The sequence below is a fragment of the Podarcis melisellensis genome (genome assembly GCF_964234715.1).
Source record: "Podarcis melisellensis genome assembly, chromosome: 1".
Lineage (NCBI taxonomy): Eukaryota > Metazoa > Chordata > Lepidosauria > Squamata > Lacertidae > Podarcis > Podarcis melisellensis.
Window position 1 is genome coordinate 96,441,613 of NC_138528.1, and position 25,973 is coordinate 96,467,585.

General features: G+C 42.3%; 1 protein-coding gene across 10 annotated transcripts in view; it reads left to right on the top strand.

Moving 5' to 3' along the window:
* Positions 1 to 25,973, top strand: part of THSD7B (thrombospondin type 1 domain containing 7B) — a 528,234-nt gene that overhangs the window by 376,734 nt on the left and 125,527 nt on the right. For all 10 annotated transcript variants that reach the window (XM_081928487.1, XM_081928486.1, XM_081928485.1 and 7 more), the window contains 2 exons: positions 3,659 to 3,791; positions 6,550 to 6,653. In XM_081928487.1, the coding sequence (XP_081784613.1) occupies positions 3,659 to 3,791; positions 6,550 to 6,653 (237 nt within the window). The remainder of the gene's footprint in view (positions 1 to 3,658; positions 3,792 to 6,549; positions 6,654 to 25,973) is intronic.

A 25,973-nucleotide genomic window follows, 5' to 3' on the forward strand; every position in this document is an offset into this window, starting at 1 on the left:
TACTCTGTTTATTAAATAATCCTGTACAATAAAAAAACCTCCTCCAAATTAATTATTTAACCTCATTGGCAGAGTTATCATTCTAATATGATTCTAAATTAAAAGTGAGTTGTGGGAATTTTGTTGCTCACTTGGTTTGCTATTGAGATGGCTATACTGGAAGTTCTTTCATTTGTGCTGCACAATGAAAAATGCAACATGATTGGAAGTTTAGAAATCAGTTCATGTTCTATGCATATGAATTAAATAGGAGAGATTATTTAACAAAGACAATATGTAACTAAATGCCTAAGCCACAGACAAAGCAGGAGGCAGTTTTGCATATCAGATATTAAATTAAATATCTGCCAAAATAACAAGCAGCTAGGCAAGCAACTTTCAAACAAACAAACAAACAAACAAACAGAACAGATATTGGCACTGGAGCAAATCCTTTGCCTCAGATAAAATATAAAAAGCTGAACTGGGGAATTGGTGTCCAGCTTTCCCACCTATTGCTTGTTCTTCAGCTAAATGTCATCAGACTGTTTTCTGCAAAGAGTTGTCATACACCACGAATGCGCGTAGATGATATTTTGCTTAAGGAAATACAGTGGTACAGTACCTCAGGTTACATATGCTTCAGGTTACAGACTCCGCTAACCCAGAAATAGTGCTTCAGGTTAAGAACTTTGCTTCAGGATGAGAACAGAAATCGGGCTCTAGTGGCGCGGCAGCAGCAGGAGGCCTCATTAGCTAAAGTGGTGCTTCAGGTTAAGGACAGTTTCAGATTAAGTACGAACCTCCAGAAGGAATTAAGTACTTAACCTGAGGTACCACTGTAAAGAGGTGGAAACTAATAATTTACAACAAGAATTTGGAGCAAAACGCAGAGGTCCTGCCAACAGCACAGCACACAGTGGCACCACCACCAGCAGGGCTTCCTCTTCCAGTCCTAAGGCCCAAGGTGGTTGATATTAGGTCCTTGGGTCCCAAGTCATTTGGAACTTCTCATGCTAGTTCAACCACCTTGTATTGGGTGCAGTAGTTCACTGGCAGCCTGCGCAGTGCTCTGAGGAGCAGTGACACATCGCCCCGCTTGGCTGCCTACTGACCAACTTGGCAGCAGCAGTCTACACTAGCTGCCAGACCATCTTCAAGGACAGTTTCACATGACATGCATTGCTGTAGTCTGGACAAGACATCACTAGGGAATGGAAGGAAAGTACAAAAACAGAAGAACATTCAAAGCGATATAAATAAAAAATTGTTCAGCAGCACATTAGAGACCAACTAAGTTTGTGCTGGGTATAAGCTTTTGTGTGCATGCACACTTCTTCAGATACACTGAAACAGAAGTCACCAGACCCTTATATATAGTGGGAGGGTGTGGTGGGATTTTTCTCAGATGCGTAGTAGGAGGTGGGTGATTGACTCAATGGGAATAATAATAATAATAATAATAATAATAATAATAATAATAATAATTTATTTATACCCCACCCATCTGGCTGAGTTTCCCCAGCCACTCTGGGCGGCTCCCAATCGAGTGTTAAAAACAATACAGCATTAAATATTTAAAACGTCCCTAAACAGGGCTGCCTTCAGATGTCTTTTAAAAATAAGATAGCTGCTTATTTCCTTGACATCTGATGGGAGGGTGTTCCACAGGGCGGGCGCCACTACCGAGAAGGCCCTCTGCCTGGTTCCATGTAGCTTTGCTTCTCGCAATGAGGGACCCACCAGAAGGCCCTTGGCGCTGGATCTCAGTGTCCGGGCTGAACGATGAGGGTGGAGACGCTCCTTCAGGTATGGTAAACAAAGTGATGTGCCTCAAGATGCTGGGGGTGGGGTGGGGTGGATATGGATTTTATTTCCAAAGCAGCCTGACATGTTTTGGCCAACTTGTATTTAAAGGTCTTCTTCAGAAGTTAAATTGGAAAGCAGCCTACAGAGATTCCTGTTAGATATATTTCTCATAAACATTATAATCAAGCACCATATATGACATCAGGTATGGGGCAGCTGGGCATCGCTTGAGGAAAATGTCCTCATGAGCCAAGTTAAGGTCCCTGCTGGACCCAATAATGCATGCAAGCATAGATTCACAACACCTGCTGTTTTGTCTTAGTAAACTTGAAAGAGCTTCAACAAAAAATAAATAAATGCTGCCTTATTTTGGGAATAAGATAGATAACATCATTCTAAATAAAGTGATGTTTGGAAAATTTGGGAAAGAAGTCAGACAATTATTCTTCAATTTTAACATATTTTCCCCATATCTGCAAGAATAATTGGAGTGGATCTCAGTGAGTGGTTGAAGTTGTTTAGATCGCATATAACTGAGTTTTTTAAAAATATGAATTTGGAGTGTTCTTCGTATTGGATTGAATTGATGACATTGCTGAAATGGTTAAAGTTGTGTACAATTTTTTGCAATGTTTTGACATGTCAGGTTCTGTAAACATCCATATAAATAATAAAAACTTATTTTAAGAAATGGCATGATCTAGATCAGCCTTCCCAAACCTGATGCCCTCCAGATATTTTCAGCTACAAATCCCATTATCTATGAGTATTTACCATATTGCCTGGGGCTGAAAGGAGTTGCAACCGAAAACATCTGGAGGACACCAAGTTGTGGAACAATCTACATAATTAGAGGATTAGAGTTGACCATGGAGGTCATAGTTATGGGAAGGGGGTGCCTGCCACTAGGAGGGACTGCCTGCTATTTTCCATCCATATGGGAACATACAGGAATTATTATTATTATTATTATTATTATTATTATTATTATTATTATACCCCACCCATCTGACTGGGTTTCCCCATCCACTCTGGGCGGTTCACAGCATATATCAAAACATAATAAAACATGAAACATTAAAAACTTCCCGATACAGGGCTGCCTTCAAATGTCTTCTAAAAGTCTGATTGTTGTTTATTTCCTTGACATCTGAAGGGAGGGTTTTCCACAGGGAGGGTGTCACTACCGAGAAGGCCCTCTACATACAGTTGAATCGCACAATCCCTGGATATGCAGAATGAGTTCATTATATCCTAATTCATTAGGTCTAGAAAATATATCAAGTAGCATGGCATTGTTTAGCAATAGCATGTATAGAACACCATGCTTAGTGGCACAGATGTTAGATATGAATATACATTGACATCATGTGATGGTTCATCATCATTGCCTATAAAAGGATAACAAGGTTAACACTTTTGGGATTACAGTGGCCAAGGAGACCTGCTGCCCTATCCTAGCAAGTGCCTTCTGTTTCTTGCAATCCACAACAACCAGCTACTATCCACATGTATAAAAAACACAGTTCTGGTTTTGTTTTGTTTTGAATCTTTCCTTGAACCCTCCACAGGAGCAAGGTCCCACACATGTAAGAAGATTGTTGGATTGGTGTAAGAATATGATGCTTTAGATGCCACATGTTTGTTAATCTCTAACCCTCTTCTACTCTCTCTTCTACCTAGAATTTTCAACTTGGTAACAAATGGAAATAAAGTCATATGTTTTACTAGATTCAGTGTAACCAAAGGCAGGATTTGAAGTTTGACACTTTTCAAATCAAAGGCAAAATCACTAATGCATGAAATTACCTAACTGTGAAAGAAAGACAGAAAAACCAACATTTTGCACCATTTTAAAATATGTTCTCAGGTAATGCTCCTGCAATGAAACAATCCCGCTACAGGATTATTATTCATGATGCTGTTAATGGAGGACAGGAATGTCCAGACACCTTGTTTGAAGAAAGGGAATGTGAAGACATCCCTCTTTGTGCTGTGTACAGGTATTTTATATATATGTGTGTATATAAGAATGTCTAAATATGAGAGTAGTAGTACTGTATTCACAAAATGGCCAGTAAATTTAATCCATGTTTGTTGATTTTCATTGGGACATTGAAAATAGGCTAATATCTTTTTGGAAATATAGGATGGTATCCAGCTAACTCTTTTTTGTCAGCACATGGAATTTCTACTTGCGCAAGAAACTCCTCCATGTGCTCCTTCCCTTCCCAAATCTGCTCCAGAGGGCTGGGGTGAAACCCATAATAGCTTTAGGGGGCGTATGGGGTCAACAGGAGGAGATGGGGGCAGGTTCCATTGCAAAGGCAGATATTCTTGTTCTGTATACTTTTTATCTTCAGATACAAGGCAGTAGTTCAGTTTAACCTGGTTTCTGCAAATCACCGCATTGATGTTGAGTTTGGAAAGCGTGCACCAGCACTAGAATCCAACATCAATCCTCTGACTTTGTGCGGTGGTGTGGTGTCTGCTACCCTTAAACACGTGGTACCGTGTTCACTCCTGGAGAAGCCCAACCTGGATCCTATTGTTTATAACAATTAGCATCTGACTGCAAATACACATTTCTGGGGTAAAGTGGTGGAGAGAGTAGTACAGGAGAGAGTTGCAGGAGTTCCTTGAAGATATAAATCATCTGCATTCATACCTCGTGTTGCGTTTTCTTCAGGTTGAGCGTTTTCTTCAGGTTGCATCCTGCGGCAACCCGGAAGTACTGGAAAGGGTTACTTCCGGGTATTGCCGCTCGCATATGCGCAGACGCTCAAAATGACATCACGCACATGCGCAGAAGCGGCAAATTGCGACCTGCGCACACACAGGCGCAGGTTGCGTTCTGTTCATGTTGTGAACAGGGCTCCGGAACGGATCCCATTCGCAACCAGAGGTACCACTGTACCAGAGTTCAGGACTGAATCAGCCGTGGTTGTCCTGATGGCTGACCTAAATTGATACAGGGATGAAAGGATTATGATTCTGCTTCTTGATGTCTCACTGGTTTTTGATAACATTGATCATGGGTTGGGTATTGGGGTTACTGTTCTACAGTGGTTCTACATTGTCAAGTCTAGAGAGTTACACTGGGAGACTGTGTTTGGCCCCATGATCTTTGTGCTATGGTGTGCACCGGGTACATTCCTATTCTTATGTCCTGGGGGATTCCCTAACCCTCCATAGCAGGCTTTTGACGGGCACTGGTACTACAGTAGGAGTATGATTTGGCAAAATTACCTCTTCCCCTCCCCTCTGCTTTCTGGCGGTGGGAGTGTCCCATTGATGAAACTCCATTCACAGAATTTCTGGATTAAAGCCATAGTCATTAATTTATCCAATGTGACCACTTGCTCCACCCCACAATAATAATTAAAGTATAATTCAAACTATGTAATTAGTTTTTTTTAAAAAAAGAACACGCTTTGAAATACCGACACATTGCTTAACCTACTGAGACATCATAGCTATCTTATCATTGAAAAAATGTGTATTGCCTGTTTGAACACTCCAAATAAATGTTTATTTTAATAAGTGATTCACATAACTCTTAAAAGTATGATTAAAACAAAAAAAATTTCTTCCAGTAGCACCTTAAAGACCAACTAAGTTAGTTCTTGGTATGAGCTTTCATGTGCATGCACACTTCTTCAGATACACATTTTCGTGTGCATGCACACGAAAGCTCATACCAAGAACTAACTTAGTTGGTCTTTAAGGTGCTACTGGAAGGATTTTTTTTTGTTTTGACTATGGCAGACCAACGCGGCTACCTATCTGTAAAAGTATGATTGTTTAAGTTAAGCCTGGTGTAAATTTAGGCATGTGCCAAGAGCTTTAAAACCCAAAGCACAATTTTGCACTCATCTGTGTGCATTCATCTGTATACTTTTGCAAATAAGGATGCTTTTGTTGGATTGAAGCTCAAATGGATAAATGACCCTGAGCTGGTTCATGGTTTATCATGATGAGAACATGTTGCAGTGAGCCTAAGGCTGATTCATGCTCCCCCTCTCCTCTTCCAGAGCAGCCACAATAAGAATATCTGAAGCTTTTGCTTTTTTTCTGAGCATACTTATGTTTAGCTAAACTGTGGTTTGCTGAAGCAGACTCGCGTTCTGAAGTTGGCATAAAAAACCAAACACAATTGCTAAGATTAACGGCATTTTGTCAGGTTTGGAAGAAAGAATGAGCTGTAGCTAATCAAAAGCTTCAGATCTGGTCATGGCAGCAGCAGATGAGGAGAGAGGAGGTGGATTTCATGAGCAGGAGGCTTGCTGCAGATGAAGCCATACTTTTTCATGTCCAAACCTGCCCATTTAACCAGTAGAAATATATGTTGTTCTTCACCTAAGTGAATGAGAGAATGCCTTCACTCCTTCTATAGCAGGAGTGAGAAGTCTTCTCCAGCCTGAGGGACACGTTTTATCATGAACCCTTTTCCAGGGTCTGCATGCCAGTGGTGAGCATGGCTGGAGGTGCAGGGTGATGGATGGGTTACTGTATCGGGATAAATAAGGTGTCATTTATTGCAAATATAGGCTTCAATCAGAGGAGCCTTGGTACGTTCCAAATGTTTTGCATTGCGTCCCAAATCATCACAGCCAATGTCCAGGGAAGGAGAGACTTGGTGTTTAAAGGGTCAGGAGAATGAGACTGAATCAGAAGCTGTAATTAATGGATTGTTCTTTTCTGAAACAAATAAGTAAATCAGAGTATATAATCATAGCTCTTCTTTTGTTGCAATTCCAGCTGGAAGATCCACAAGTGGAGCTGGTGTATGTTGGTGCCAGATTCTGTAAGACAAGGTGTGCTAGGAGTCAATGAAGCATGTGGTCACGGTTTGCAGTCAAGAGGTAAGAATGCACATTTTGAAATGCTGGTTTCCAGAATATTTTTTTTGTTAGCCGGCTGCACCTTATGCCATCTAACACTTGGGCTTACATTGGAGTGGGAAGCTACCTTTTTTGGCATTCAGCCATTCCTCCAAAGGCCAGAAGTAGGCATAGCTTATTGTATATGTGTGTGTATGGATACAAGCTATAGAAACAGCAGACATATGCACATGCAGACAACACACACACATGCACACACCCTCACACACCACCCATACACATTCATGCACATTTAGCACACACACAGTCTTTCTCACATACAACATTCCACGCGCACACACACAAACACACACACAAACACTCAGAGGTATACACAATCAGCATCACAGCCCTGGGATGGAGAGAGCTGGAAAGTTATGTGCATAGTAAAATGCAATCTTTCCCCCTGCCACTTGTACCAGTGCTGGGATATGGGTGGAATGCTGCCTTCTACTCAGAGAATAATGGGGTTATTTCCAACCGCACCACTGTGGTGCTAAGCGCTAAAGTTGGAGAGAAAAGATCCAGTCTTAGTTCTAATCAGCACAGCACTAAGATGGGAGATAAAGCCCGCTGCTTATACTAGAGTACCTATACTTCTCATTTATTGCCTCCCACTCTGCTTTTTACTTTCCTTGGGTTTTTATGAAGCCATTCTAGTGACTGTTTTGGTTTTTCTTTAGTATTGTTACTGTTACTGTATTATAATTTACTAGTGTTGTTTCCTGTTTCAAGTCTTAATAATAAAATGTATTTTTTTTTAAAGGGGCTTTTGTAATCTTAGTGGTGTGATGATTACTGCAAAGATCAGAGATTTAAGATCCTTCTACCTTCTCTTTATTTAAGATTTATTTTATGAGGCCTTTGTTGGCCACTGATAAATCAGTTGGTTTCTTTTTAACTTGTATGTTAATCACCTAATGACTGCTGTTTTGTTTTGAGTGGTGATTTTATTGAACTTCTGGTTTGTAAAGTAATTTAGTAATTTATGCAGAATTTTTAATGCACAATCCAGTCACAAATAATTGACACGGGCAGGAAGAGGAATATAGATGCTGAAGTGTCTATACACGATGCAAGAGAAGTGCATGCAACAAAGGTGTCGGTCAAGGCGCTTCCTAAAATACCGTATTCCATTGCTGACTCAAGAATGGATACAATGGAAATGGAAATGGTTGTCAATAATTAACTCCATGCTTTCTGAGGAATGACAAAAACTGTAGGAGAACTTGTCTTCAAAAAAGCATGTTATTGCATATTTTAGTATGACTTGTTGGCTCTATGAGTATTAGTTCCTGGAGCATGATAATTAAATTATAAAAGTGCAACTTTGAGAGCACTAATGTGGGAACCTGAAACAGACTGGTGCTATTGAGAGGTTAAGCACACCCTTTGATAACAGTTTTAGTACAGTGGCTGAGGTATCTTGTTGTTAGTCATTCCTGCTGGAAAAACAAACAAAACACTTTAATGGAAGGTTATCCCAGTAGAAGATGATCACATGTACAGTACCATATGTTAGAAAGTTTAGAATTTCAGTTTTTAGTGATGAGCTGTAATTTGGGAGCAATAAAAAAAAGTCTGTGCAGGGAATTGAAGTAAGTAAATGTTTTAGAAAAATAGAGAATAAAGTTACCTGGGAGGTTTGGCTGCACGGATTTTCATTTCAGAGGTATGAAGGCAGTTGCTTCTATTGGAATACCATTCCAGATTTATTTCTCTTTCTATTTGCTTTATGATTTGTTGTTCTTGGTTTCTTTTCCCAGTAGATATGTGAGCTGTCTGGATTCATTGTCAAAACTTTAAATCCTTTTGTAAGACTTAGGTTGGTTTTTGTTGTTGGGGTTTTTTAAAGATAAAAAGATTCCAAAACAAAAACTCTTACACTTTCCAAGTTGATGTTCAACATCTCCCTCTGCAAATCTGAGTTTATGTTTGTGAAATAATAGTCATGGATATTTATTAGGACAAGTTCTATAGAAACCTTTTTTTTTAAAACCAAACAAACAGTTCCCAATTATCTCCTCCATTTTAAGTCAGTTGAAAACATGCAAAGAGTCGGATTATATGGACTACAAAGAACTTCCAAATTGCTTTTGGGTTCTGCAGCACATTAGGGAGACAAATTGAATTAAAACAATTCTCATAGGTGGGCAGCAGAGGGATAAGAATAAGAAATGTGAGAGACAAGGTACTAGGATGTGGGATTAGATATCGTTGTCCATTTAACATGGGTAGCTCAATAGTACAGTTTCCTCATCTTGGCCACATTTTACATTGTTCCTGGAACCAAGAGACCTAAGAACTCTGCTTGTAGAATATCTATTTGTTTGTTTTGGGTTTTTTAATTATGTATTTCGTGTTTTTTATCTTGTATTTTTATGTTGTGAACTGCGCTGGGATTGTCGGGTGAAGGGTGGTGCTCAAATCTAATAAATGTGACTCTCACCAGTTAAGCAAAATACATTAAATGTTGTGGTGCTCTGTGGGTGGGGCAAGCTGTGAGATGAGGGTGGAGGTCTGAGCAAGCTGTGAGGAGATAGGTGCAAGGGGGTCAGTGAGGTATAAAGAGAGGAGGAGATGGTTAGGTGCAAAGAGATGAGGGTTTGGCCAGATGTGGGAGAAATGATGGCAGAGGGGCTGCTGGGTAAGCAAGGTGGGGGAAGAGAAGTGAGAAGCATGGCGTATATGTTGGTTTCTGCTTCCCTCACTGAGCAGCAGAAGTGCTTGGCACAAGACAGGTGTTTACATTCCACACAGTCTGTACTGTTGGAGGTTTTCCCACGGGAACGGGAGACTGGATGTGACGTATACTGGTTTCCTGTTTTTCCCTGCTCTTTGCAGTTTCAGTTTGTGATTCTCTCCGTGCCTTAGAGGAGAGATGACGCTTTCTCTGCTCTGGCAGAGGGAAGATGTTTTTCTGTAACTTACCAGCTTTGAACTGTAAATAAAGTAGTATAGAGCATGTTGGCTCATACTTCTCATCATTCCGCTGTGCACTGGACACTGCTTATCAACAACATTTGGTTTCGGGCCCAGAAAAATGCAGTGTTTTGAGAATGGGCTTCAGAAGTCGGGCTCCTGGCAGAGGAACAAAGGAGCAAGAGACGAAGTGCCGGCAGAGGATCGGAAAGCAGCAGAGAGACGGAACGCAAGGTATCTGCTCTGCGCGTCAAAATGATTGATGAAGGTATGTGCTACTGCTCCGGGCAGCCTGCCAGCTTCTAATTAATGGCTTTATGGCTGGACTTTGAACTTTTAATAGCCGGTTTTGCCGCGGCACAGGCAATTGGCTCAAAGGGACGCTATGCTGGGAAAGTGAAAGTAACTTTTAGAAGTGCTGTTGTTTCAAAGCAGCTGCAGAATTCAGTGACGCAGCAGGAATTAGGACATAGAGAAGGCACTTGGGGACTTTCACTTTTGAACTTGCTTTTGGAATGCAGTTTGAAGCAGCTGCAGATAAACAAAGCATATAAACAGAAGAGCGGCACAGGCTCACATGCAGAGGCTGTTTTGAGATTGCCTTTGGATTGAAGCAGCTGTACACAGAAGCAGCATGTATACAGCAGCTTGATTTAAAGCAGCATAGATGACGCAAGAGGCAAATGCCAAAGTCATGATGGCTAGCTGCAGAAGGCTGGATGGGGCAAGTGGGGAATTTGATACCACTCATCAGCCAAATGCTCAACTCACAGTAGCTTGTGATACTGCCATGATTCAGAATGTAGCAGATCGGCGGGGTGATAGCTGCATGGGAAAGGGGGAGTCTTCACAGACGTCATCCCATAGTGCAGTGGAACCACCAGATGGCGCCAAAGCTTTGAAGGCAGTGAAATGCTACTCGTGTGGACGTCTAGGCCATATGAAGAGGGAATGCAAATATCCCAGGGCCAAGACAGAGCAGCGCAGCGGAAGCTCATCGCGTGGAAAAGGCCAGAGCAAAGGCAAAGGTCCGGTGTCCAGGACAACGCAGCACAAGGCAATGGTCTCACGCTTCGCTCCAAAGGTTACAAAGGTTGCAGAGGTTGCAGAGGTCCAGAAGACGTCTAGATCTTTCTTCGTTGTTGATTCAGCTGCAACGCATCACATGTGCAACGATAAGCGACTGTTCGTGTCTTTTACACCGCAGGAAGGTGCGATTCACCAGGCAGATGGCCACACGATCCCCAGTAAAGGCTACGGAACTGTTGTTCTTCACAGTTTGGACTTATCGATACAGGACGTGCTTTATGTGCCGGACGCGAAACATAATCTGCTTAGCGTTGGACAGCTGATGGAGCGGAAAATAGACGTTTCCTTTAAGAACAATAAGTGCATCATCACAAAGAAAAATGATTATCAATTGTATGCTGAATTTGTTGATCGTTTGTTTGTTTTGTATTATGATGATGTTGTGCAGGATGACACTTGTTGCATTGCAGGTTCTAACAAAAGTTTGCATGCAGATTGTATTCATGCTTTTCACAGGAAATTTGGACATTTGCATTTTGAGGCAGTATCTAAAATGCCTGCCTTGGTTGAAGGTATGACTATTAAACCCTGCAGGTACCACATGAAGTGCAAGGCATGCGCAGCAAACAAGGTGAAAATGGCTGCGAAAGGTAAGGTGTCTGGTAGGCAAGCTACAGAACCATACCAAATTATTCATGCTGATTTGGTCGGACCACTAGCGCCCTCTTTGGGTGGGAATAGGTACTTCATGGTTCTTATTGATGCATTTTCCAGGTATATTTTTGTGTATAATCTCAAGCAGAAATCAGAGGCTTTTCCTAGGTTCAAGGAATTCTGTGCTTGGTTAGGAAATGTGCATGGTAAGAAGATTAAGATTCTTTTCACCGACCGGGGGGGAGAGTTCACTTCTCAGCAGTTTGAAGCTTTTCTGGCTGAGAAAGGAATTCAACACGATTTGTCTAGTCCTCGCTCGCCATGGCAGAATGGGCTTGCGGAACGAGCAAATCAAACATTGCTTCAAGGGTTAAAAACCTTGCTGCATGATGCAAATCTTCCAGAGAGTTATTGGGCCGAAGCTCTCTCATGTTTCACTTACAGTTATAATCGCAGGTTATCTTCAGCGATTGGTTGTACCCCCTATGAGAAGATGTTTGGCAAGAAGCCATACATCAAACACATGAAAATTTTTGGTTCGGACATGTGGGTTCACTCACCACAACACTCCAAGTTAGACAAGCGTGGATTGCATGGTATCTTTCTAGGTTATCAGAAAGGGTCTTACAGAATAATGATGACTGACTCTAAGGAAATTAAGCTCACAAGAAGTGTTGAGTACAATGCCAAGTGGGGGGAGAATGTGGGAATTTTCCAATGTTATCCTGATGACAGTGATGAGACTGAGGATAGTCAAAAGCAACCACAACAACCCACACCCACTGATGAAGGTTCTGATTCTGAGTCTGAAACTGAATCAGATGATTCAGAGGATTTCAAGAGTGCGAAAGCCTCTATGCGACCCTCTGAAAGCTCTGATCAAGAATTGGAGGAACCATTGTTCACAATAGGTCACTTTTCTCCTAAGAAGGAAGAGGAGAGTGTTGAAGACCTAAGGCTAATTCGTAGGTCACAGAGAGCCACAAAAGGCAGACCTCCAAAGAGATTTGCTGATGAGTTTGCTAAGATAGCAGTAACAGCTGTTAAAAGCTCCAAGAAGGTTTTTGAACCTTCAAGTTTCCAAGAAATCCAGGATTTGGATTCAAAGGAAGCTGAGCCATGGTTAAATGCCATGAAGGCTGAGCTTGATTCCTTGGAAAGGAACAAAACATGGGAGCTTGTTCCAGTAGTTCCAGGAATGAAACTGCTTGGAAGCAAATGGGTCTTCAAAGCCAAGACTGATCAAAATGGCAAGATAGTCAGACACAAAGCCAGATTGGTAGCCAGAGGATTTGCTCAGGTACCAGGTGAAGACTATCACGAGACCTACTCACCCACAGTGAGGTATGAGAGCATTAGGCTTATGCTCAAGCTAGCTGCAGAGGAGAATCTACACATTAGTCACCATGATGTCAATACAGCTTTTCTGTACGGATCTCTAAATGAATCACTTTATATGCTTCCACCTGATGGCGTACAGGTAAAACAGGGATTTGTTTGTGCTCTGAAAAAGTCCCTTTATGGTCTCAAACAAAGTGCACGGTGTTGGCACACAAAACTCACTGAAGTATTGTTTTCTCTAGGTTTTAAGCAAGGGAAAGCTGATCCATGTGTATTTGTCAAAGAGGAGGGGCAAAAGAAACTGTATTGTTTGTTTTATGTTGATGATCTTTTATTCTTTTGGAAAGATGTCACAATGTACAATAACGCCCTAGCTCAACTGAAAGAGCACTTTGACATGAAAGATCTTGGTGAGGTAAACAACTACCTATCTCTGGAAATAGAGAGAGATCAAGATGGTAACATTCTAGTACACCAGTCACGGAAAATTGCTGATGTGTTAAGCAAGCTAAACCTGATGGATGCTAACCCTGTAGACACACCGATGACAACAGGTTATCAGGTAGATGACACTGAAGAAGCATTTTCTGACACTACACTGTACAGAAGTGTGCTAGGCAAGCTAAACTTCATTGCCAGATGTTCAAGACCAGACATTGCTGTTAGCTGTAATTTGCTAAGCAGACAAGTCAACAATCCTACTGTTAAGGATTGGAAAGCTCTGAAACGCATAGCGCGGTATTTGAAAGGCACTATGCATTACAGACTGAGATTTAACAATCAGAAGTCTGGTGGTCTTGAGATATTTGCAGATGCAAGTTTTGGAAGTGACACTACAGACAGGAAAAGTACGTCTGGAGTTTGCTATAAGTACAATCAGGGTCTATTTGATTGGTCATGCAAGAAGCAAACAACAGTTAGCTTAAGTACTTGTGAAGCTGAACTGAATGCACTGTCTTATTCACTTAAAGATTGTGAATGGTTGTTACAATTGTGCAAAGACATGAAAATTCCTGTCAAATGTCCAATCCAGGTTTACCAGGACAACAAAGCATGTTTGGCTTTGCTGAATTCTGAAGGTTGTAAGCAAAGCACGAAGCACTTGCAATTGAAGTTGCAACATGCTAGGGAACGTATTCAGAAGGGACTCGTAACGGTGTCCTATATGCCAAGTAATGAAATTCCTGCTGATGTATTGTCCAAGATTGTATCAAGGGATCAACACTGTACCTATGTGCAGAAGTTGGGTTTGTACTAATATTGTACGAACACGCTGCCCAGTGATGTTCACAGAAAGGGGGAGGATGTTGGTTTCTGCTTCCCTCACTGAGCAGCAGAAGTGCTTGGCACAAGACAGGTGTTTACATTCCACACAGTCTGTACTGTTGGAGGTTTTCCCACGGGAACGGGAGACTGGATGTGACGTATACTGGTTTCCTGTTTTTCCCTGCTCTTTGCAGTTTCAGTTTGTGATTCTCTCCGTGCCTTAGAGGAGAGATGACGCTTTCTCTGCTCTGGCAGAGGGAAGATGTTTTTCTGTAACTTACCAGCTTTGAACTGTAAATAAAGTAGTATAGAGCATGTTGGCTCATACTTCTCATCATTCCGCTGTGCACTGGACACTGCTTATCAACAACAGTATATACTGTAAATATAAATATAGATATATATTTTTCAGTCATCCCAGTGCATGGCCAACAAATAACTCTAAAACAACAAGATAATAAACTAGGTACTTAATGTAAGCAGAAATTATCACTATCTACCAATATTATAATTCTTTTGAGGTTAAAACATCCTTGACATATCCTTGCTTGGTAGTTACATGAACTTATTTACTAATTATGAGTCATTTCCTGAAAATAATATTTCAAAATTGAGCATGTACATCTAAGGTTACATTTATGATTGGCGATAAGTGGTAGAGCAGTCATTTAAGGTTTCGCTATAGCAACCTTGTGGCAAAAAATGATTCACTGTCCTGTTATTTAAGGGTTCTAAAGAATGACTTGCATGTAAAGGGGCACCCTAACGTAAAATACTTTTGTGTGTGTAAGAAATTCCGGGGGGGGGGGGATTTTATAGACAATTTTCTGATTCAGAATATACGGTAGTTGTGGTGCTTCTGAAACTAGCACTCCAAAAGAAAGAGCTCCTGTCCTTTGTTGGACACACTAGACTCATGTACTGATGTGCAAACTCCATGCAGTAGCATTGGGGGCCGAGCTGCCCTTTCCCACTCCCCTCAATGTACCAGCCTGCCTGGAATTTTTTTCTTAGGTTACATGTTTATGTAGCTGCCTACACTTACAAAGCCTGGTGCTCTATTTTGTGGCATTTGCACTTGATTTTGTAGTGGTATGAATGGAATCTAGCCATTATTTTTTATTATTATTATTATTATTATTATTATTATTATTATTATTATTATTATTGCATTTTGGCTGTTCCTGTGCAAACACTGGGTTGCCATTCTGCTTGTGCAATGGACCTTCCTCTCCTCTCCTATTTCCTGCAGCCTCCACCCCCAGGCACTCTCAAAATGTGCTTCATAGAGTTGGTAGACCCTCTAGAGTAGATTCTGTGGATGCACACAGAGAGGAGAGGAAGTCCCACTGCACAAGTGGAACTATGCACTTGCAACATTGGATGCAACCCATTGTCTCTAATACATGCACTTAGGGAGAGAAGAAAATGGCCTGGTGCAGTCTCAAACCTCCTGACTATACCCAGAGTTGGACCATGTGTATATACCGGTAGCTTAAATCCTCTCCTTATTGAATGTTAGAGAACTGGAGCTCCTTATGTGTCAGTTGCAATTTTAGTAGCAGCGCTCTGGTTACCACTGCATAGGCTCCCTCCCCCTTAACTGTAGTCACCCCAACATCATCTGCAGCCACAAATTTTGACAGTAGAGCTCTGGAAATGATCCACTGGGAACAAATGAGTTCTCAGAGCAATTCAGGACAGACTCTCCAGATCTCAGAGTCTCTGAAAGAACCCTTTTCTACCTTCTTCTGCATCTGAGAACCTCCTGGGGGGATAAATAATTGGCCATGCCAGTATACAATAAATTAATCAGTTAACTTTAAATGACTGCATACAAAACTATCATTGATGACCTGATTATTATTATTTTTGCAGAAGTCCTGGGTACACATTAACCTTGGGGAAATCTGTAAAGGATTGCCATTGGCATACTATCCATTAGACAAGTGCTTGAATTACAGCACAATTTTATTTCACCTTGCTAATTCACTGCTTGCTATAGTCTTATGTCACATCCACTTTTTCATCTAGGGTTTTTATCATAATAAATTCATTCATGTTCTTAAGATAGAACAGCAATTTAAATAATTGGATGGTTATATGGTCAGAAGGCTGGGGAAAGGGATATATCTATCTAGTATCTTTTTTTGCTTTCAGTTCCTATTACATGTACACCAGTTAAGTATTGTTTTTATGTTATTAATCTGCACTCAAATGTAAAAATACAGTGGTACCTCGGGTTACAGACGCTTCAGGTTACAAACTCCGCTAAACCAGAAATAGTACCTTGGGTTAAGAACTTCAGGTTAAGTGCTTCAGGTTAAGAACTTTGCTTCAGGATGAGAACAGAAATCGTGTAGTGGCAGCGGGAGGCCCCATTAGCTAAAGTGGTACCTCAGGTTAAGAATAGTTGCAGGTTACGAACGGACCTCCAGAACGAATTAAGTTCTTAACCCGAGATACCACTGTATTGCCTTTTTTGTAACCATCAAAATAACAGCTTGTGCATGTTGAGTCAAATTAAATGCTTTCTTCAAAGGTGTCTTTTATATCCTGCAGACCAAAGAGTCCCTCTGTTTTAAAAACATTCCTAAGAAGATGGATCCCTGTTTCATGTCATGCCCCTAATTCAAGGACGAAGCAGAGCTTTTCCAAAGCCATCTTGTTTATTTTCTTGTCAATGCTATCAGCCCCATTCTAAACATGTATAGTTGGGAGTAAGTCTCACTAGGACTTTCATGTGGAATATTAAAGGTGACTCCAACATTGCAAGCTGCCTCTCAACTAGAAGCAAAAGTGTTTGAACTCCTCCTCACAACCGCACTAGAACAGGGGGTGGCGAGTGCAGAGGCCTGAGGCTCACTGTGGTTCATTCTTGCAATGCTAAATTTCACTTTAAAATTAAGTGCATTCTAGCCCAAAATCATTCTATCAACACTCTGAAAACCAAGGAAAGTCTTTATAGCAATCTGACCTGACAGTGATATGTGCAGTGTTACATTTTAACCAAAGGCAATTTAGTAATGTGCCGAGTTTCAGTAAAAGGAAGATGATAAACATTGTGTCAGGCAAAATTATACACGTGACTTCAGTGCAAAAATAGGCAATGTTCCCCCTCTGATGGCTTTTTATATATATTACTTGCACATGAAAAGTAAGCCACGAGGGAGGCCGAAGTTTAGAGCACCAGACTTCTATCCAAACTGGGTATTTTCTCCTAGCATAATACAGAAGACTTGAATTACAAGATAAATGCCTTATGCAAGAAACATTAACAAAATCAAAAATAATGAGAGCAAAAGACTTGAAGGGACATCAAAGCTTTTCACACTATGGCTTTCTCCGTTAATGGGAAGGGATGAGAGACCCACCACCAGATCAATGATAAATGCGCCTGTTAAAGTCAGGTCTAAATGTACACAGTTCAGAAGCGATATTAGCATTTCTCACTCATCATCAGACAGCTGGTTGTGTGGAAGCTTTATTTAATAGTTTAGGGAAAATAAAGGCCACTTTTGTTTAAGGTGCTCCTACTTTAATGTGGAAAATGGTGAAGGGGTGATGAGAGAGTGCAGGGATCCTTTTAAATATCATTCCTTCATTAAGTTTGGTCCTCCTTAGATTTCTTTTATCTACTGTGCAGTGCCTTTGATTCAAGCGACCATCTTAGGCAGTGTATTCCTCCCTTCTTTTTCTTTCTGTTTTTTTTTTTAAGTGACAACAGAGCACTAAGCAAGAGTATATAGTAGATGAAAGATGTCTTTAGAGATCCAAACTGTTCAGGGACTTGCTCAAGAGGATGAAAGACATAATGAGAGAGGAAATGAACAGCAATCTCTCTTGAACACTGAAGTGAGTTTCTTCTAGTTGTTATTCACTTTACACTATTTCATAGTGAAACTGCTATTCCTCTGTTTAAGGGTTGTATCATTCCAGTGGCCTGGTTGAGACTTTTCACAAGGATTATTTTGTCAGAACAGAATTTGGCTCCTTCTTATTTGAATTTGGTATGGTATTTGGTATTCAGCTGTGGCCTGTGGGTAGCATTCTGAGGAGAACGAGACATGAAGAATCACAAGCCATGGATTAAAGCCAATAGTAAGAACCAAAGTCCAAACCAAGAGGCAGGATCAAGATGTATCCCATAAATCTGGATATTGGTATATGTACCCTTTTTATGAATGACACGTGTCAACAACAGAAGTATGGCTTCTAAATTTAAGTTTAAAGACATGCCATGCCATGGGGGACATTGTATTTTGTAGACTGGAAATATTGAGTGAAAGGGAGAGAAATCCCAGGGGGTAGGGGAACACAAGTTGCAAACATACAGGAGTAGGCCACACCAGAAAAAGCATGGCTTGACTGGTAGCTAATTGGATTCTTTTTTTTTTTCTGTGAAGGAGGAAGAGGGAGAGAGGCAAAGGCAAGGGTGGTGGGAAGACTACTTTTGCCATATAAGGAGAAAGGACGGCACTGGGGATTTGGCAGGCTGTCATGGATGCTTAGATGCAGCAAGGCAAGCTTGGGATGTAAATAGGGCTGGGTAAATCTGCCCTTAAGAGGGCATGTAATTAGGGAGATAAAGCAAGCGACTGAAGTAGAAAAGTTGTAATGCGAATATTCCCTTCTTCAGAGAAAGGGGGAGTGAAGAACTTCCCTTTCAGTTGCTCATGGTGACATGTAAGTTCAAGGCTAGGCCTGAAACTGAAATGGCTTCAGAGGTGAAGCTTTATGGTGTATACTTCCTTGGGTTCAATCTAGGGTACATATATCTTCTCTTGCAAGTAGGAGATCCTTAGGTTCAATGCCCTCCTCACATGATTTTAAGACAGTGTGATGTTGATTTGAATTATTCTATGAGTGCATGAACCTCCTATGGTTTCTGCCCTCTTCCCCAAATGATTTCTTCCACAGCACACTTCAATGTATTCTTAAATGCAGTCCTTCTTTTCCTAGCCTTTTTTATGTGGAAGACTTAACATATTTTTGCCATGTTTCTCTGATCTGCCAGCTTTTCATATGCAGAAGTGATTGGCATGAGGGTTCTCTCCAAGACATGCACACACATATGCATGCAATTTGCATTCTGAGGTGGTAAAGGCCATTTTTTCTTCTTTGCCCTTACACTTCACTCTACTATCTGCCCATCCCCTGTGCATGGACCTTTCTTCCATACAGAAAAGGGTTAAGCTGTGTTCAGGTATTTTCCTGAATGTTCAAAGGGTTAAACTGGGGTATGGAGTGCACATGCAACACTTCTCCAGTGTCCCTGGTCTGCTCTTCAGAACTTTCTGCAAGTACTGTGAAGTTCCAAAGAAGCTTTTGAAGTGTGTTCAATTAAAAGTGCTTGCAAGCCCCTGGCTTATCAAGGTTTTTGATTGCAGGGACAATTTATAAGTGAATGCACTTAACAACTGACTTCAGACCTAATCATGCAAAGATCTGCATGATCATGCATACCTGGGGATGTTGGGAGGTGGGGCTTTCATACAAGCCTCTTTCCCACTTCCAGTTTAACCCTTCACCTGCTCAGGTTAATGCCTTAACAGCTATATTTCCCACCACCACCAAGAAAAATCCATGATTATATTATAAATGTGTACTGTGAGTGAGTATTCAGTTTCATGAAAAAATAAAATTTGATTTATTCTAAGCACATTTGGTGCATCATAATTAACTCATGTGGTAGGTGATTAGAAAAATGACATTGGCTTTGTGGAACGGTGGGTTTTATATTTATTTTCAGAATGATTAATTACCGTATCCACATAAAAACAGCTTTTAAAATGCTTTTGTTGTCTATTTCATCTCTCGCTTGCAACGGCTGATAGCTTATTCAAATAGTACATAGCTTCATCCGGTACAAAAAGAAGAGCAAAGAGATTTAGATTATCTGCACTGATGAGCAAAGCCTAACAGCGGGCATGTCCTGCCGTTGTCAAACCTAGCTTAAAATGTTATCTTACACCTTATAGTAGTGTATACTTTTCATATATATATATATATATATATATATATATATACTTTCCCTGGGAGTATTGCAAAATGCTACTATGTGTTGAGATTTCTGATTAGGATGGTTATTTTAATATCAGGCAGAGTTGAGAAGAGAGTGATCCCTGAGGGAATCAAATAACCTTCTATACCCACTTGCTTAGCTGTTGGCTTTGCCCAGCGTGAATATAAAACACATAGGATGCATGTTATTTAAAATAGGTATATATCTTCTCTCCATCCCATTATTCTGGTTTCCTTCTATTAGCAAATGATTTGCGATACAGTTTCAGCTGTGACAGGTAATAATCCTATTTGGCTGCAGAATTAAATATGAAAAGTACTTTATATAGCTAGATGGGTCTCAACAGTGGCAAATGGAAAGGTGAGTGTTAAGTGCCCCATTTGTTTGGTTTGTGTCACAAACACCACTGGGGAAAGATGCTTAATATTTTCCTTGCCACTGAATACCCTTTTAAACCGCCAGGAAAATATATTTTGAAAATTACAGGCTTAACAGGGGGGTTCTGGTTTTTAATGAGGAAAACAACTCCGCAAATGTAACCATTTGAGACATTTTAAGTAACTTAGGAATGAATCGGAAACTTTGATGCAATTATGTTCCTTCATATTTTCAGTGGTAGAAACAAGGAGTTCCATATATATATATATATATATATATATATATATATATATATATATATATATATATGCTTTCGTAGATTTTCACGGGTACAGGAATGCAGGTTTTGGTGTCCTCGGGTGTCTTCCCGTGTAAAAGTTGGGGTGTCTAGGCGACGTTTCGACGAGGTCTCACTCGTCATCTTCAGGCTGGTGCTTTCGGCTTCTTGTTACTGGAACAGAGCAGGATCTCAGTGTTTGAGTTCCTATAAATACTGTTGAGGGGGTGTGGTGTATAGCCTCCAATGTTCTGGGCAGAGAGGAAGTTCCCAGGCTAGTGTGCCTTTTCTTCTTTTGTTCCTTAATTACTTGAGGGATATCTTGAGTGATTTCTTGAGTGATATCCTGAGTACCACTTAGGTGGGTCATTAGGTGTGGATTAGTTGCTAAAGTCTTTGTGTCTTGACCTCTTGAACTTTGTGAAGAGTTTTTCTGAGAAGATGGCTGTACTGCACTTAGTTGTGCTCTGGCTTGGCTTCGTGTATAGGGGCGAGCTGTGGTTTTGTGGCCTGTGTCGGCCAGATCTGTGTAGGGATTGCAGGGGGGTGCAGCATCCGGAGGTGCCACCATGGTTTGGCTACTGGATGGTGTCTGTAATTTATCTGTGGAGAGGGTCTGGGTTTGGGTCTGGTGTGGTTGATTGGTGATAGCGTTCTGTGTGCCTCTGGATCTGGTGTCAGTTTTTGTGGGGAGGGCTAATTTCCAGATGTCTGGCAAGCGGGATGTGTCGTCACGCTTGTTCATGTTGTGAGGGTGTTTCTCTATCTCGATGGCTTCCATGATTATTCTCTTGTGGTGATGTTCCATGTTAAAGAGCAATTTGGAATCTGCAAAATTAATTTCGTGTCCTGTTTCTTTCATGTGTTGGAAAAGAGAGGAAGTTTTTTCTTCTTTTTTGACGGCATTCTTGTGTTCTGCGATACGTGCATTTATTCGTCTGTTTGTTTGTCCAATGTACGTGGCTGGGCAGACTTTGCAGGGTATTTCATAGACCCCTTGGTTTTCCAACTGGATTTTATCCTTGGGGTTTCTGAGGATATTGGCTATTTTTTGGTTGGTGCAAAAGGCTGTTTTGATATTGTGTTTATGGAGGATTTTGCTAATTTTATCTGTAGTGCCCTTGATATAAGGAAGGAGGGCCATGCCATTGTTTTCTTCTGTGTCTTGGTTTTTGGGGGGTGTTTCTTTTTGGATTAGCTTCGTAACCCTGTTTTGCTGGTATCCATTGGCAATTAACACATCCCGCTTGGCCACAAAACCACAGCTCGCCCCTATACACGAAGCCAAGCCAGAGCACAACTAAGTGCAGTACAGCCATCTTCTCAGAAAAACTCTTCACAAAGTTCAAGAGGTCAAGACACAAAGACTTTAGCAACTAATCCACACCTAATGACCCACCTAAGTGGTACTCAGGATATCACTCAAGAAATCACTCAAGATATCCCTCAAGTAATTAAGGAACAAAAGAAGAAAAGGCACACTAGCCTGGGAACTTCCTCTCTGCCCAGAACATTGGAGGCTATACACCACACCCCCTCAACAGTATTTATAGGAACTCAAACACTGAGATCCTGCTCTGTTCCAGTAACAAGAAGCCGAAAGCACCAGCCTGAAGATGACGAGTGAGACCTCGTCGAAACGTCGCCTAGACACCCCAACTTTTACACGGGAAGACACCCGAGGACACCAAAACCTGCATATATATATATATATATATATATAAAATCAGAAAGGATTTCTACCCATTTGGCATTTAATTCACATTCTAGCTTCACTCTACCCCCCCCCCCCGATTTCCTCCCTCTTATAGAAAGCAGAAGGTGTCTCTGTGATACAAGCCTATACTTTATGAGATAAACAAATGAGTAATTCAGCGTTTGTCATCGGGTATGTTCCATATACGGACCAAGTCATAATTTTTGAATTGTCTGTTAACAAACACTAAATCAGAACCTCTTGTTTTGAAACAATAGTTGTATTTCATAAGGTATATTTGACACTTCATTATCTTATCTGTGAGAACTCCCTTCTTCTCTGAAACAATATCCCTTCAGTTGAACTTGCAGTAAAAGTCAAGGTCGTAGCAGCTTGAGAATAAAGTTTTATATGGGAATTACCTTCCTTGCTATGGAGAATACAAGTAAATCAAATGTGCTGATAGGATATCTAAGTCTACAGCTCCTTGGCTTGTGTTTTATTTGAATCCAGTTGAGAAGAATTTGTACTGCACCTTTTTATAACTCTATCCTCCTTGGCGAGTCTTTCTACAGAAAGTTTTCTACTAGAGCTAAACCCATTGTTATAGTGGGGGGAGGTGGTTGATATATGTGACTGAAATGAGGAAACACTTTCCCACATTTTGGGAAATGTGCATTGCTATTTCTAGTGGGATATCATAGACATTCTCAAATAAATCTGTCAGGGAACTGTCATCGGAAAGAGAGTTGGTGCAGAGGCTCCAGCAGACTCGGAGAGATTCTGCAGCGGAGGAGGGAACCAGCAGGGGGAGAGCAGAAGCTCCGGCAAAAGGGGAGTCGGAGGAGGGAGGGCTCTGGGATACTTCTAGTGAGAATAGTGCAGAGGTAACAAGACCCCCGTTGGCAACTCCCACCCTTCGCCGGAAGCTGTCACGTAGAGAGTCACGAAGGCGCATGTCCGTGAAACAACTTTTATGTTGGCGTAAATTTCGTAGACGCCCACTGTCAGATTCTACCAGCGACTAACGGAGTCATGCCTTGGGAGGCTCCGTTAGTGCCTCGGTTTGGCTGACCAGCCAAACACCAGAGGGATCAAGCTTTTACGCACAAGCAGCTCATTATCCCATCACAGCAATCTGACAGTCTTTGTAAGCTGCCTGTGCAAGCAGAGGGCATCATGAGCGAACCAGCCGGAACCACAGGAGCGGGAGCGGGCGCAGGTCCAAGCCTGGAGGAAAGGTACAGGGCGATGGAGGTCCAGCTCGCGCTGCAAACGGCGAGGCTTGAGGAGAGGAGGGCTCAAGATGCGGATAAGGGGAAAACCGCCCCACTTGCCAGAAAGGTGCCTGGATTGGTGCAGAGATTTGGGGGGGATCCCAGGAACTATCAAGCCTTTAGAACGGAGATGCAATATGCTCTCAATCTACTGTTTGATGACTTCACCGATGAGAACTCTAGAGTGGCGTACGTAATTAGCCATCTAGAGGGAGGGGCGAGGGACTGGGTTCGACCCCTGATGGCAGCCAATAATGATATCTTAAAGGACACGAGGAAGTTTTTCCGCGCCATGGACTTGATGTTTTCCAGCGAGATTGAGCAGGGGGTGGTGCGGAGGCAGTTGATGGGGTGCAAACAGGGGAGCCGATCTGTACGTGAGTACTGGACTGAGTTCACTATGCTTATTCATAGACTGGGGTGGGATCTAGCAAGTGAACCTATTCAAATGTTATTTGAAGAAGGGCTCTCTCCGACCGTGAAAGGTGAACTTTCCCGGGTGCCCAGGGCGGAGTCTATGGACCAGCTGACTAAATCTGCACTGTCCATAGGAGCGCGCCTAGAAGCAAGAGCTTTGGAAAAGCGGGAAGGAAAGGGGGAACGTTGGAAGGACTTCCGCATTCCAGAGATTCCGGAGCAGTCTTTCCCGCCCGCAGAGCCGATGGAACTGGGAACAGCGCGCGCGCGCGCAGTTTCAAACACCAGTGAAGGGCGGAAGAAGGAGGGAAAGAGTGCCAAGAGATGTTATCTCTGCCAACAGCCAGGGCACTTTGCCAGAGTTTGTCCGCAAAGGAAGGAATGGCAGGGCATGGCGGGAACTGTTGGGGGAAAGGAGGAAGGAGAAATAGAGGAGCAAGTAAAAGCCAACGCCTGGTTGCCAACATCAGGGCACAGCAGCCAGGCCAGGGAGTAGTGAATGTGCCCACGCCGGAACCTCCAAGACCAGCGCTTGTGATAGAGGTGTTGCTGGAACTGGCAAACGGACACCCACTAAAGATAAAAGCGCTATTGGATTCAGGCAGCTCCTGTAATTTCATGAGTAAGGAGTTTGCTGCTGAACACCAGATACAAACTCTCCCATTAAGTAAGCCTTTGCAAGTAACCACGATTGATGGGAGGGAACTGTTGGGGGGAGAAGTGAGCCAACAAACTGTACCAATGATTATGAGGGTGGCAAGACACACAGAACTGATAGCGTTTCATGTAGCCACCTTGGGAGGAGCTCCCATCATTCTGGGAATGAGCTGGCTGGCACTACACGATCCGCTAGTAGGCTGGCATCAGAGGGTTGTTTCCTTTGGTTCAGCACATTGCCTAGAACACTGCAAGGAGGGAGAGGGTCAGGCAGGGGCCAGAGCCACTCTAGCAGGGATGGAAGTGACTGACAAGGGGAAGGTGCCACCACAATACGCTGATTTGGTTGACGTCTTCAGTGAAAAGGAAGCAGATAAACTGCCCCCGCACAGACCCTTTGACTGTCAAATCACCTTACTCCCAGGAGCACAATTGCCTGTGGGCAAGCTGTATGCCATGTCAGACCGTGAGATGCAGGAGTTAAGGGAGTTCATTGACAAGAACCTCAAGCGAGGTTTCATCAGAGAGTCACGAGCGGTGGGGGGCAGCCCAGTGTTCTTTGTGGACAAAAAAAACACGGGCAAACCCAGGCTTGTGTGCGATTTCAGGGCCCTAAATGCTGTGTCAGAACCAGTGACTTTCCCTATGCCCAGAATTGATGACATTCTGACACGGGTGAGAAAAGGGAAGATTTTTACCAAGCTGGACCTTAGGGGGGCATATAACTTGATACGTGTGAGGAAGGGGGATGAGTGGAAAACCACTATGTTCACCCCCTTGGGGGCGTTTGAGTACCTAGTTATGCCTTTTGGATTACAAGCGGGCTCCGCCTGCTTTCAATCATTCATGAATCACGTCCTGGGGCCATTGCTTTACAAGAACTGCGTGGCGTTCTTAGATGACGTCCTGGTGTACTCAGAGAATGAGGAGCAGCATGTGCGAGATGTTAGAGAAGTACTGAGCAAACTGCGAGAAAATCGGCTGTGGGTGAAACTGGAGAAATGCCAGTTTCATAGCAGGGAGGTGGAATTCCTGGGGTACCGGTTGTCTGACAAGGGGTTGGCTATGGATCCCGGCAAGGTTCAAGCGGTACTGGAATGGAAAACACCAAAGACCAAGAAGGACGTGCAAAGGTTCCTGGGCTTCGGAAACTTCTATAGGAAGTTCATCAAGAACTTTGCCCATTTAACAGCGCCCATCACGGATTGTCTTAGCAGCAAGAAAAGATTTGCTTGGACGGAAGAAGCGCAAGGGGCATTCGAACGCTTAAAGGCAGTGTTTGCGTCGGAGGAGCAACTTTTGCACGTGGATCTACGGCAACCAATGCGAGTGGAGACGGACGCGTCAGACCAAGCGGTAGGGG